Source organism: Phaeodactylum tricornutum, chromosome 3, assembly GCF_000150955.2.
Source record: "Phaeodactylum tricornutum CCAP 1055/1 chromosome 3, complete sequence".
Taxonomy (NCBI): domain Eukaryota; phylum Bacillariophyta; class Bacillariophyceae; order Surirellales; family Neidiaceae; genus Phaeodactylum; species Phaeodactylum tricornutum.
The window spans coordinates 1,372,382-1,386,104 of NC_011671.1; the positions used below are offsets into that span (position 1 = coordinate 1,372,382).

Here is a 13,723-nt window from a genome sequence, read left to right on the forward strand (position 1 = left end):
TCAGACACTACTGAGAGAACCCGAGCATGATTGGAAATCACTTCCGGGTTTCCAACTGCAATAAGCTTGCTGACTGTGACACATTGACACGAGTTCGTATCCTCGACCGCGTGATCTTTCACTCTCACAACGTCGAATCCATTGACGATTGAGTTCCTCACTGTCAATAGGGTATATTTCCCGCTTGGTTCCGGATGATCCACCTGTCTTCATGGCATCATCGCTCCAGCAATGGAAACGTGCGCACGGGAACGAGCGGAGTCGGCGAAGCAATCAGTCGCGAACGTTCAAAGCGACTATGAGTTGCGCATACCCTATTACTGCGAAGAGAACTGCTGGAGGCTGCTACATCGCAGAACGTCCTCAGTCTCGAGTCGTTTTTACGTCGTATTCATATCCAATGCGCAAAAGACTGTGCCTGTCTTTCGTCAACGCGCAAGTGAAGATCCGCTGAAACCGTGCTACTGGGATTATCACGTAATTTTGGTCGAGATTTCTGCGGACAACAATGACAGCGTACCCGCAAGAGTGTACGATATTGACAGTCGTTGCCGCTATCCTTGTCCGTTGCCCGAATACTTGCAGCAATCATTTCCATTCGTGCTTCCACCGCATTTTAAACCATATTTTCGGGTGGTGGATGGGGCGCTCTATCTGGAGCACTTTTCCAGCGATCGGTCGCACATGTTCAACGAATCAACACAGACTTGGAATGCTCCACCGCCAAGCTATAGATGCATTCAATCCGGTCCCAGTAACCTTGATCGCTATCTTGATTTCTCCGCGGAACACGACGATGCGTTGGTATACGGGCGGCTATTTACTCTTGATCAAATTGCAAACCTGGAGTTTGACACGGGAACATCAGATGCGGAACGGTTATACGGACGCTAACAAAATCATGCATACGACGGCTCTGGCGTTAGCGATACATTATTTACAGTCAGCACTTCAAGAGATGAATATTTTGAATTCACAGCTAGAGAATAAGCCACAAAAAAGTCACGATGTGCAAGCCAAATTATCTAAGTTGTTTATAGTTACTGTAATAGTTGTATTCCCAAGGAAGCAAAAATCATGCTGAAATGTTAGCCTTGCATCTTAAATGATTGGTCAACATGTCGACTGCTACTACCATCGAATGACCGTTTGAATGCACAATCAAGTCCGCTACCTTTTTCGACGGCTCCACCCACTCTTCGTGCATCGGTCGTACCGTCTTTTGGTACTGAGCAATGACTTCCTCAAATGTGCGTCCGCGCTCTTTGGTATCTCGTTGCAAGCGTCTTGCTAAACGAATGTCAGCGTCGGCATCCTATGACAACAGGTAGAACAGAGTAAACAAAAGGTTAGATAACTGTAAACGTCAACGGAAACCAGAGGGATGCTCCGAATTGTCGTGGCACATACCACAAACACTTTAACGTCCATTTCTTTGGCTAAGACCGGGTGGCAAAATAACAAAATGCCTTCGATCAGAATGATTTTTCGGGTAACCATGGGTTTGGTTTCGTCGGTTCGAGAATGCGTGGTAAAATCATAGGTCGGGACATCACAGGTCACCCCTTGCTTTAGACACCGTACGTGTTCAATGAGGAGGTCCGTGTCCAATGCTTCTGGATGATCAAAATTTGTCTTGGCCCGCTCTTCGATCGATTTGTGTTTCAGGCATTTGTAATAAGAATCATGAATGAGGTAATTTACGTTCTCTTCGCCGCCCAGAGCCTCGAAGAGCTTTCTTGCCAGAGTGGTTTTTCCCGCACCCGTGCCTCCTGCAATACCTATTGTGATTGGAATCATGAGGAATGGCAGCAATGGTATGATGACATTTAGGTTCCAACGCCTCTCGAATTAAAAGTCTCGGCTGGATGCCAACAATATTCTCATGGTTGGGTAGTCTCCTCTGGGAGGTGGAGGAAGAGATGATAGTGACGGTGTTAGTGGCTGACAGTGACAACGAATTTTTCATTCACAGTCACTGTCAGTCACTATCATTTTTCTTTTCATTGTGTCACAAACCAGAAGCATTTTTAAAGTTTAAATTCAATATATTCACGGCGAACGGATGTTCTGTGAGGCATCCAAGGCACGGCGGCCGGCCAAGGAGAGCTTTTCATGCACAATGGAGATTCATTCTTGCGGAACGGTTGTCACGGAAGTTCAACCCGGATAAAATGACGACAGCGACAGAGAAAGCGCATGATCTCGCTTTCCATTTCTAGAACCAACCGCGTAATCAGAATTGCATAATGCCCGCAATTTACTTGTTTCACCGAAGAACGATCGTAGGAGGTGATGACCTCCAACCGGCGGCATTCCTCACGGCTTCTCTACGCTGTGTTCAACTTGTTTGTCTGCTAGGTCCAATCTTGGCGCACATCCATGACGAAAGCTCGAGAAATGGCGGCCTTTTTCACTACATCATGTACGACCCAAGCGACGATGTTTCATGTCGACACTCGAACCTTTTTCCTACGCTTTTGACGCTATACGCCGTTGCGTCGGTTGTTTACTCATTTGCTTCCATTGCGTTGGAGTGGAGACTCGCGCACTGGTCAAGCATAGGGTCACCAACCGAGACAGAGCCACGTAGCTCCAAAGTCCGTCACCTTTTGGAACTCAAACTCGTTCCGTTTTCGATCCTTTTGCTTCTCGTTTGGATGTCAGGATTGAGCGCCGTCGCCTTTGCCCCGCTTTACAACTACTGCGTCGACCTAACCCAGCAGAACAACTCTGAGATTCAACGAGAGATGGCAGATGATATTGACAAATATTCGGTTGAGGTGTTTACCCCGCTCCGAGTGCATTTATGGTGGCTAGCGCTTGCAATCCTGCTGGTCGGTCAGCTTTCCGAAGTACTCGTGTCGTTCGCCTTTTTATGGCATTTGTGTAAGCAACCTATGCAGGCTCATATACTCGAAAATCCAGAACTTATGGAAGTAACGCTACCGTCCCATCGCATGATCGAAGAAATGTGGGCTGATCGATGCGCTGCGGCCTGTCAGTGTTTAGGCTCCGCCAGTTGCTTTATGTTTGGTGGTCGGGAGCTTTTGGGCCAGGCCGAGTTTGGGGATGTCGCTCGGGCCTTGGCGGACTATTTGGATACGGGAGGGATACTGGACGTTGTGCCCTCCGACATTGTAACGGGATTCATGCTTTTACAACGGATACAACGACAACGAATATATAGGGCGCGAGAAGAAGTACTGCAGCATGTGGAAGTGGCGGCGCGCCTGGAGGGACAAAGTGTACAGGATAACGCCGGCGACGAGCTCATGGTACCACTGGACTCCCTACAATCTACCAGCTACCTGCCATCATCATCGACAACGTGTCGTGTCGGTGGGAGACAATCCTCAGTGTTTCGATTTGATCCTGATGGGACCTACGAGCGGCGAAATCGAGCCTTATTTGAAAGGCACAACGTTGACGAAATGAGTGTGCTCGAAGAAGGAACCCGTTACGCAAAGTATGCACTGGCAATCTACACTTGGGTTCTTTATTTGTACGTCCACCCATGTTCAGGAATACCTAGGCTTTTCGCTAAGTCTGGGCGTCTCTGTTGTCGCTCCTCCAAAACCGATCGAAGGGGAGAATCGTCTGTAATACCCCAGCTTGCAGCAAACCTGATCGATCAACATGGTCGTATTGAAGGTGACAATCTATGCGAAACCAATAAAGCTGCGCTTTTGCTCACAGTGGGACTGATGGAAGCCGATTTGATCTACGCTCAGCTGCGAAGCGGCTTTGCTGACACTCCTTACGCAATTCTTGTCGACCATGGTAGGTAAACAAGTGCCATTTGTACAAAGTGTGACTAGCTCCGAACTGGTGACTAACTCTGTATGCTTTCCCAGAATGGAAGTCGATCGTTGTATCGATACGAGGGACTTTTAGCCTTGAGGACTGCGTAACGGACGTCCTCATTGATCCGGAACCGCTTGAACAGCTTGGAGTCGACTTCGGTTTCGACGCTAAGGATCAATACTGCCATGGTGGAGTATTGACATGTGTCCGTAATGTATACCGCGACTTGCAGCGTCACGGCATACTGGACCGACTCCTTCTAGGGGAGCATGCTCGCTTCCCAGAGTATCGGCTGCGATTGGTGGGGCACAGCCTGGGAGCATCAACATGTACACTTCTATCGTACATGTTGCGGGGAAAGTTTGCATCGATTCGATGCGTCAACTACAGTCCGCCGGGTCACAGTCTGACATGGAATCTTGCAGTGAGTTGTCATGAATGGTGCAACTCCTTTGTTTTAGATTCAGATCTTGTTCCTCGTCTCTCATTCAATGCAATGGAAATTCTGAGAAATGAGATTCTTTCTCTGATTGGTCGTATCAAGGTACCCAAGATCGAAGTCGCGAGTAGAGTTGTGAGTGGATCTGGACTTTCCAATTGTCGTTTTTGTCTGGATCAAGATCCCGACGAGCACGCCAATATACTCGAAGATATCAATGAGATGCTCTATGCTCCAACGGAACTACCCGAGTCTGAGTACCAACATCAACTTGAAAGGTTTCAAACCGTACAGGAAGAACGACGACGAAGTCGTGGACATTTACGCTCACTGCAACTGTATCCTCCTGGTAAATTGGTGCACTTGGTCAAAATTGGCGAAAGGAAATCGTGTCTTCATGGTCTTGCTAAGTGCTTAACATGTTGTACAACAAATGCAGGTTCAAAGTATCAGCCTGTCTGGATAGGCAATGACGATCTGAACGAGATTGTGGTGAGCCCTACCATGGCAACGGACCATTTCCCTAATCGACTTTGTGATTTGCTGCAAACAGTTGCTCGGGAGTATAAGGTCAAAACAAGTTGATAAGGTTTTATCGATAAAACAGCCATCTAAACTGTCTCAAATATCGCTTCCAGGCTAGTGGGCTTTGATTGTAAAAAGTCTGTTGCTATATGAATACGCGAAAGCGTTGTAATGGTGCTCCATGGCGAATGACGAACCCGTCTCTTGACGATCTACTGGTTGAGCATGCGGCGTTAGATTGCCGTCGGATCTTGTCTTTGAGTATGGCCGTGAGTTCGAAGGGAGGGTCGGGAAGCTTCCTTGGGGAAGGAAATACCGTGAACTGTAATTATGGGTCGAGTTTTTGCTGCGATCCCTTTTGCAAAGTGGCGAGAAATTCATTTCGTAGCTCTGCATAGGCTCGAAAGGAAAATCACTGATTAGCAAGTATTCGATTTGAGTGGGCGGCAACAGTCTTACATTAGCGTTACTTTAGATGAAGGAAATCTTTCGAAATTCTGTGAAAATGTAATTTGAGAAAGAAACGCATTGATCAAACAGGACAAATGAAGCGTATGAAGGTGATACTGGTACTTCGTTTGCGAAACGGCGCGCTTGTGGCTTGAGCGATGCGAACATAAATAACTCTTCATAGGTTGTGTCAATGACTCTTTGTCACGGTCATGCGACAATGTTACTGGTGAGTTCACTGGCATCCGTTTGTTAGAATCGATGACAGAATAGGTCATAATGACCTTGTGGACTGTGACCAGTATTCGGCAAGTCGCTTCATGAACGACCCACAAAAATATCCGAACCCGATTCGATCACTGTTCTTTCGCTGTCAATCAGTATACATCGACAAAGCACCATGACAATTGCAAAGACTGCGCCATTTCCATCAGTATTGAAGAGCAGCAAAAAAAGTCTCAAACGTCGATCCTCTGATTCGTTTGGAAGTTTTGTAAAATTCGAAACTCCCAGTATATGTGCAAAACCCTTGAACGATTCGTCGCTGCAGTCAACGGATAAAAAGCGTCGCTACATGAGGAGAGGATCAAAGTCTCCAAGCATGCTGACCTTATCTTTTAAGCTCGAATGCTTAGACAGCGACTTCTCAGAGACGAAAGAAAATATTGCGTTATCTCCGCAGCGACGAAGACTGAGTTTAATGTCGGCGCTTAAATTGTCCTTTGAGCAGACAATGATTGCCCCGGACAATGGCGAATCATCAATGTCCAGTCTATCAACATATGAGCTGTTATCCCAAGTGTAAAATAAATCGCTAATCTCTGTACAATCATTTCCATATTTCTTCAGTCTCGTAATTACAACAGCTGAGGGGGTAATGGACGTTGTGAGACTGCTACATGAGAGCTGATATGATAGTGAACGTCTAGGTAGAAAACTCCTTGTGTATGTTGCTATTCTTACTATTTTTATGCCTATGGCGGATAGCTCAGGTTTTTCATGCGTTCATTGGGAACCGCACTCTGCTTTAGTGTCAGGCTCAGGTGTTTGCGGGAATCAGGAAGCACGGGAAGTCGTGTGAAGGCACAAACTTTCGTCGATGCATGAACCTTGTGGGAGTGGGAGTGAGTAAGTGACGTTGTGGACGTACTTGTCTGTGAAGCGTGACTGGTTATTCCAATGACCCTTTCGTATCGTCCAGTCTGTCGAAGCATCCTACTTTTTAAGCGGGAGTTCGTTAAGATAAATTCTGCGTCCCTGCTTCTCTGTTGGACTGGTAGATGGAAATTGATACATCTACTGTTATTCAAAGGCTGTCACTTGACAACCTAATGACCGGTCTAGAACAAACAAAATGGCGAATGTCTGTGTATAAACTTAGCAACACGGGAAAAGACCCGCTTGTTATATGTTATTATTTTGGGGGGGGGGGGGGGGTATCCATCATTCACAGTCAGTCGATGACCTTCTTGCCTATCACAAAGTCTAATTTGTGAGATGCTTTGTCCCAATACTGGGTCTGCATTTGGAGACGGTCTTAAAGACGAAATTATCAGTAAGACTAAAGGAACGGGATTTCGCTAAGGTGCGGTGGGGTTTCTTACCATTTGTGCTTCTCAAAAGCATCTTAGTCGATTCGTGCTTCTTGTTTCCCGGGTGCCGCTTTGCAATGCAAAGTTCACGATTTGAGTACAATTAGAGTGAATCACTGAAAAGCATGACCCCTCGGTCCGTTGGGAAAGCGACTGTACGGTGCAAATCAGTCATCGAGGGACAGACTTGAGTGGCCTGTGAAGAGGGCGACCCCGAAACAATTCACAGTCTGCGCTAACATGACAAGGCAGTGGGCACGGGACGATTGTAGATTACCCTGTGTTACTTTTGATGGTATGCAATCTCTGTGGGGCAAGTATTTAATAAAGGGTTTCCCTCGTTGGAGTCGATGACTCGACACGCATGATCGGCATTTCAACGCTCAAAAATAGTACGGGATCAAGTCCCGGCGATCTCCCTCTGTGGACCCGTCGGAAGCCAACGGACATCCTCGAGAAACAGCGTACGTCCTTCCATACGGCGAAAGACATTGGGTTGATCCGTGGGTTTCGTGTTTGACGCATGCATTTGATTGGTCCATGTCGTCGACGTCGTCGTCACGTTTGACAGCGAAGCCATCAACGAGAAAATGGTGACAAGCAAGAGCACGGAAGAACGGCTTACGGTAGAAACCAAATCTCCGGTCAGTCAAAGACCGATACACCAATTCTCACAACAGTAAAGATCGTCACTGACATCTAAGAATCATTGCCCCACATTTACTTTCTCTCTCCCAGACAACGTACAAATACAATTAGTTTTAGCCGTGGAAGATTCCTCAGATGCTTAGCTTGCCATCCGCGCTATTCCCTCTAGCAGATAGTCAGTGAAGAGTGATTGGTCGGGTAAAACCGCCGACGAGTCGAATCTTCGCACGATTCTATTCGTAACTAGCAATTCGCAGGGCACTCATGGGTCGCCTAACGAGCTTGGCAATTGCGTCACTGGCGGTCGTCGTTGCCGTTTTGGGGACGACGTTGTCGTCAGTGGGACGGAACACGGCACCGCTCGTTGGGTTACCGGAATCTTCGTTGTTAATGTCGCCGCCTTCGATGCTCTACGTATCGATGATTGCCGCCACGACAACGACCAACCAGATTTCGCTGATGTTAAAGCCAGTCTTGGTGGAATTGGGGGCGGTGTTGTTGGTACAGGCTGTAGGTCTCCCAGTGATTGCCAAACTTGCCTTTGCGGCACGCAAGATTCGTTGGCTGCAAGTGTCTCGGAATCTACGGTTATCCGGATCGGCCATCAAGAGGCTGAGTGCGGCTTGGCGCAGCAGCACCCGGGTTTGGAGCACACTGGGTCACGTTTACAAAAAGACGTCGGCTTCCAAAGTTGTCCGAGAAACCAAACGTCTCGTCAAGGTCTTTGCCCACCATCATGAATACGGTACAGTCGACCAAGTTTCCACTACGAACGAGGCGACTGTCTCCCAAGAGTTGAAATACCCCCAACCTTTAGAATAGAAAGTAGAGAAATATACCATCCATACGATAGATACGATAGCAGCAACTAGATTTTCACTACCTGTCTAAATCGTTGTTTATTAGGCTCACTGTAAGTGTAAACCAGCCTGGCTACCTACATTAGGCAGCACTCTCATTTTCTGGAGCCGCGTCTTCCGCATCCCGATGGCGTTTGTCCAGAACTTGATCAATCACCCCAAACTTTTTGGCTTGGTGGACATCCAGAAAGTAATCCCGATCCATGACTCGTTCAATTTCGGACAATTCCTGCCCCGTGTGGTGCACATAGAGTCGGTTGAGGTTGGCCCGGGTCCTCAAAATTTCGCGGGCTTGGATGTCAATGTCCGCAGCCATTCCCTGGGCCCCACCCGATGGCTGATGCAACATGATCCGAGAATTGGGCAAGGCGAAACGACATCCCGGTGTGCCCCCCGCCAGTAAAAGACTTCCCATGGACGCCGCTTGTCCCATGCAAATGGTGTGTACATCCGGGCGAATGTATTGCATGGTATCGTACATGGCCATGCCGGCCGTGACGAGTCCACCGGGACTGTTAATGTACATGTAGACGGGCTTTTCGGGGTGTTCCGCTTCGAGAAAGAGCAACTGTGCCGTCACGAGCGACGCCATGTGATCCGAAACTTCGCCGTGGACGCAAATGATACGCTCCCGAAGGAGACGCGAGTAAATGTCGAAGGACCGTTCGCCCAACGCCCCACTTTCCAGCACGATCGGAACCGTGTAGGCACGTTGGACCGACCGACGGGGGACGGTACGGGCGAAACATCGCATCGACGATATTTGCAGAGTGCTCCACATGGCAATTCTGTCTGCTTCCAGGGGAATTGGATGTAACGCGCTTTGTGTGGATGTGGATATCTATCGGTATAGTGAAGACAATGAGCTTTACATTGACTGTGAAGGTGTTCTTCCTTGGGTAGAATGGAACGGTAAGATACACCAACAGCGCAGACAAAGAACGCGCCGCCTTGTATATTATGTTACGTTAGGTTAATCATTTTTATGTCTCCTGTCCATCTGATAACCGTCCGATGTTTTCTTCTTTATTATGATTCGATATCCTAAAATATTGGTAAATAGGCAGGTTGAAGCGATTTAAAATGTAAGTATCCATACCAATTCCTTTGGCTTTTGCCTTTACAGCTAAGGCTACTAACTGCAAAAATTAACATATTACCTGAGGGCTGTGGTAAATGCGAGGAAGCCTCGAGGTTTCTTTCCCTAATTCTCTGCTCGAGGTTCCCATTCGACTCGGAAACAAAACGTTCTGTACAGTAATCACTGTGCAATCGAACCGTTCAGCCTCACTCCGAACGAGTACGACGGTTCGACTGTGTAAGACATGCGGCCTTGGGAACCTTTCGTGTTGATTCCCTGTCCGTTTTGCAAAACTATCCTCATGTTGTTGTTGTTGTTGGCGTGTTTCGCACGCCGTACTTCGTCACTGACGAGACCCTGCTCCGCCCGATTGCAACGGTCGGCCTTGTTGTCGTCGACAGCGACTGCCGATGAGGCGGCATCCTCGACCAACTTTCGATTGGCGGCACGTCTACAAGGCCTCGACAAACCCACCGTGTGGCAGGAATTCTCCCCACTCGCTGTCGAACATCAGGCGGTGAATCTCGGTCAAGGCTTTCCGGACTGGGACCCCCCGCTCTTTGTACAACAAGCCATGCGCAATGCCATTGATCCGGCACAAGCCCGACACGCCAATCAGTACGCCCGTCCCAACGCGCACTTGCCACTCGCAACCGTCCTGGCCGAAGACTACAGTTCTCGGTGGCCACAAGTAGATCTAAATCCCGCTACGCAAGTCGCAACGGCGGTAGGCTGTACCAACGTCCTCTATTGCACCTTGCAAGCATTGGTGGGGGTCGGAGATCAAGTCATTCTCCTCGAACCAGCCTTTGATATTTATGCATCGCAAGTGCGCATGGCGGGTGGGACACCAGTCTACGTGCCACTACGACCTACCGGACACGTTCACGAGGGTGCCAGCCAGGCCTTTTCCCTCGACTTGAACGAATTGGAAGCCGCCGTTACTCCCAACACCAAGGTACTCATTCTCAATACTCCACACAATCCTACCGGAAAAATATTTTCCCGCGACGAGCTCGAAGGCATTGCCGCTATTGTACAGAAACATCCGCAATTGACCATTATATCTGACGAAGTGTACGAGCACATTTTGTTCGATCCGGCACACGAGCCGCACATTTCCATGGCCACGATACTCTTTGATCAGACGCTCACTTTGAGTTCATCGGGAAAAACTTTTTCGTGCACGGGGTGGAAGGTGGGTTGGGCGGTGGGACCTCCGCATCTGGTCCAAGCCGTGGTGGCAGTACAGCAGTGGGTCAACTTTTCTGCACCAACCCCCAATCAAGACGCCATTGCCCAAGCGCTAGTGGAAGCCCGTCAGCCCTTTCAGGGATACGACTCATATTACGCCTACTTGGCCGACGAGTATTTGCGCAAACGAGGTATTCTAGTGGAAGCGCTCGAGGCGGCGGGCATGACACCCATTGTCCCACCCGGCGGCTTTTTCATCATGGCCGATACGAGTTCGATCAGTGACTCGTTCGTCCCGGAATCCTACCGCAAGGAAGTTACCGCCGCCATGCCGACCAATCCAATGCCGCGCGATTGGGCCCTTTCCCGATGGCTCACCAAGGAGGTGGGGGTGACGGCCATTCCCCCTTCGGCTTTTTACAGTGAAGAAAACGTTCCCCTGGCTCAGAATTTGCTGCGGTTTGCCTTTTGCAAAGGCGACGATACTTTACGGGAGGCACAGACCCGATTAGCCACATATTTTCAAAGGTGACCCGGGTTGCGTACCGTACACCTATTGTCGAACGACAGAGAAAAACGTACCCGTCTCGACTGGAAGGAAGGCTACCCTTTCCACAGCGGGGGCCGACAAAAGTATCACTTTCTTAAAGTCAAATACTACATGGTTAGTGAACTTCTCTAGACAGTCGACGCTACGGGATCCGTTGCATCCTGCGTTTCAGACTGCTTCTGGACCTTTTTCTTTTTCGAGTGAACGTCGTGGTTCTTCACATCCTGATCGTGAGCACTTTTGATTTTCTGTTGTTGCGCTTGCACCTGCTCCTTATCCGCGTGCAGTCGACTCATGAGTGCCTGGCGAACATGCTGCATCTCTTCCACACGATCGTTAGCCTCCCGTTCGGTGATAAAGCGTCCGTTGTAGTCCATAAATTCTTTGAATCCGATGACGCCCAACAGAATGGAAATAGTGGCGAATTGACCAAAGACACGCGTGTGCATCAATTTGACGGAAAAGTCCAAATGCTGCTTACCGGTGTTGCCGTAAAAGATCCACGCCACGGAGGGCAAGGCCAGTGTTGCGAGGACCTTGATCGGATTGGCCGCTGTGTAATTGGCAATTCGGTGATGTATACCAAGCTGATCACCGGGGACTATATTCACGCCGGAATCTTTCACCGACTTTTGGTACAATTTGAGCAAGTGTTCTTCGGTTTCTCGATGATTCATAACGGGTGCATCAATATGTTCGAGGGCATCTTCGGCCCAGCGGACCGTTTCGGAACTGTGCTTGGTTTCATTGGCAATTTCTCGCATTTTGCCGAGATGCCGCGATTCCCCACTGAAGGAGAACATGAAGAGTGTGGGCATCTGTGCGTCACGAGAGAAGAAACAAAAAACGGGCAAGGTTAGCAAGGGGGGCAGGGATGGAAGGAACATGGGACCTTGCGGTGGCTATGTCAATCAAATCCGCGACGACTAGTCGAACGTACCACAACCAAGGCGGTTCGTGATTGCCAATTAGTCCACTTGACGAAACGAGGATCTCGCATGGCAATCATGACCGCACCGGCAGCCGGCACCATCGTAAAAAAGGCGTGTATCAGACCTTCATTGCTAGCTTCTTCCGTGGCCTCGTCGGACCGACTCGCTGGAGTCAAAATGCCGGGTTCGGACTGCATGATTGCGTGTTTGAGCAAATGCTTCTGGGTCGACGATGTGTTCTTGCTTTCGGCAACGGACGATTCCAGAGTGGAAGTATTTGTGGGTGACATGGGGAGAAGGAAGCGAACCCCAACGCGTAGAGTCTAGAAGAACCGAGAGCGGGGTATCTACCTATTCACAGGCCCCTTCTTACTACCTCTACGAGTCGGCCAAAAGAAAGGCCTGGAAAGATTGGAATGGGACCGGATGCGAACACTGGGAAAGTCTTCCCTTGGATCAGCGTTCTTTGCCAACCGCGACGGTAGGTTTCTCGTATGCAGGGCAGACGGTTGCGGAATACGGGTTGGGCCTCTCTGCGAAACAAACAGCATCCAACAAAACTAGTTGCTTGTACTTCGGATCGGTGCATTTTGTCATTTTCACAAAAAATTACGTGCCATGGAATTGAACCAGGTAACTCACGCAAAAGTCATGTCTTCGGACCGTAACATGTAAGGTAACTCAAGCATATGTACACAAATTCATATCCTGACATCCTCGCTGCTTGTTATTTTCTTGCCACTCAGCCATCCAACACAGGAAATGACCGCAACCACTCGTTGATTTACTCACCCGAGTCAGGTGTGGACAACACATGTTGTCAAACATAGAAAGCCAAATGTCCAGCACTTGTGGAGATGACCCCTGTAGAAAATCACGCTCTGTGAATTTCCTACCCCTTCATATTTAGCCACCAGGGTTTGGTGTCGGCATATCAAGACTTTCCATACATCGGGTCTCGAACCCGGTGCCGCTACGTCGTACGTTGACATTTCCTGGAGATGAATCACAAGGCACTATCCCCCAACGCACCATTTGGAAAACGGGGATTTCCAAATATATATATAGCTCAGTTTTTCAACTTCATAATTCTTACCGCTATAAGTTGGGCTTTGAATAATTTGCTAAAGCTAAATTGTAAAGAACAAGCATAAAAGTATCAGGGGCGTGCCTCATTAAGTCGCAATCCCGGGAAAACAAAAATACGATATTTTGCATTTCGAGCTTTAAATGCCAGTAGTGCGCCAGGCGGGCTTTCCCAACGGACGCTAAAAATGACTGATACATCTAAGTTGAGCGTTGGGTTTTGAAAAAGACTCTAAAAATTTGGCCGGACTTTTGAAACGGACTCTAATTTAGAGTCGGATTTCGAAACCGACTCTATTTAGAGTCGGATTCAGAAACCGACTCTAAATCCGACTCTAATTTAGGGTCGGTTTTTCAAATAGAGTCGGATTTAGGGTCGGATTTAGAGTCGGATTTAGGGTCGGATTTAGAGTCGGATTTCGCAAGCGACTCAAGTTTTTAGAGTCGCATTTTCATTTTTGCTTCGATTTCCAGAGCCATATCTACTAGTAGATCTACTCACAGTCTATAGTAAAGTTGTCTTGTTTCTGCCCAATGAACAGTCATTTGGTTGCGGTGG

At 48.5% G+C, this 13,723-nt stretch overlaps 7 protein-coding genes across 7 annotated transcripts; 4 read left to right on the forward strand and 3 right to left on the reverse strand.

Annotated features, from left to right (window-relative positions):
* Positions 1 to 312: 312 nt before the first annotated feature.
* PHATR_10391 (predicted protein) lies at positions 313 to 741 on the forward strand (the record flags this gene model as incomplete). The annotated part of the gene is made up of 1 exon (XM_002186204.1): positions 313 to 741. A coding segment is annotated over one exon (429 nt), but the record flags the coding sequence as incomplete, so codon positions are not given.
* Positions 742 to 1,075: 334 nt separating this feature from the next.
* PHATR_10398 (predicted protein) lies at positions 1,076 to 1,800 on the reverse strand (the record flags this gene model as incomplete). Its single annotated transcript, XM_002186482.1, has 2 exons — positions 1,076 to 1,315; positions 1,411 to 1,800. 2 exons carry the CDS (start codon positions 1,798 to 1,800, stop codon positions 1,076 to 1,078), a joined length of 630 nt encoding a protein of 209 aa, XP_002186518.1.
* A 343-nt stretch (positions 1,801 to 2,143) lies between these two features.
* On the forward strand, positions 2,144 to 4,869 carry PHATR_44231 (predicted protein). Its single transcript, XM_002186205.1, has 3 exons — positions 2,144 to 3,783; positions 3,858 to 4,205; positions 4,269 to 4,869. The coding sequence occupies exons 1-3, from the start codon at positions 2,250 to 2,252 to the stop codon at positions 4,829 to 4,831; spliced, it is 2,445 nt and encodes an 814-aa protein (XP_002186241.1). The 5' UTR covers positions 2,144 to 2,249; the 3' UTR covers positions 4,832 to 4,869.
* A 2,856-nt stretch (positions 4,870 to 7,725) lies between these two features.
* Positions 7,726 to 8,283, forward strand: PHATR_33616 (predicted protein; the record flags this gene model as incomplete). Its single annotated transcript, XM_002186206.1, has 1 exon — positions 7,726 to 8,283. The coding sequence occupies one exon, from the start codon at positions 7,726 to 7,728 to the stop codon at positions 8,281 to 8,283; it is 558 nt and encodes a 185-aa protein (XP_002186242.1).
* A 120-nt stretch (positions 8,284 to 8,403) lies between these two features.
* On the reverse strand, positions 8,404 to 9,075 carry PHATR_44232 (predicted protein; the record flags this gene model as incomplete). Its single annotated transcript, XM_002186483.1, has 1 exon — positions 8,404 to 9,075. The coding sequence occupies one exon, from the start codon at positions 9,073 to 9,075 to the stop codon at positions 8,404 to 8,406; it is 672 nt and encodes a 223-aa protein (XP_002186519.1).
* A 628-nt stretch (positions 9,076 to 9,703) lies between these two features.
* PHATR_10257 (predicted protein) lies at positions 9,704 to 11,128 on the forward strand (the record flags this gene model as incomplete). The annotated part of the gene is made up of 2 exons (XM_002186207.1): positions 9,704 to 10,868; positions 10,914 to 11,128. 2 exons carry the CDS (start codon positions 9,704 to 9,706, stop codon positions 11,126 to 11,128), a joined length of 1,380 nt encoding a protein of 459 aa, XP_002186243.1.
* A 104-nt stretch (positions 11,129 to 11,232) lies between these two features.
* Positions 11,233 to 12,447, reverse strand: PHATR_44234 (predicted protein). Its single transcript, XM_002186484.1, has 2 exons — positions 12,087 to 12,447; positions 11,233 to 11,964 (listed from the first exon to the last, which is right to left on the reverse strand). Exons 1-2 carry the CDS (start codon positions 12,366 to 12,368, stop codon positions 11,275 to 11,277), a joined length of 972 nt encoding a protein of 323 aa, XP_002186520.1. The 5' UTR covers positions 12,369 to 12,447; the 3' UTR covers positions 11,233 to 11,274.
* Positions 12,448 to 13,723: the final 1,276 nt, after the last annotated feature.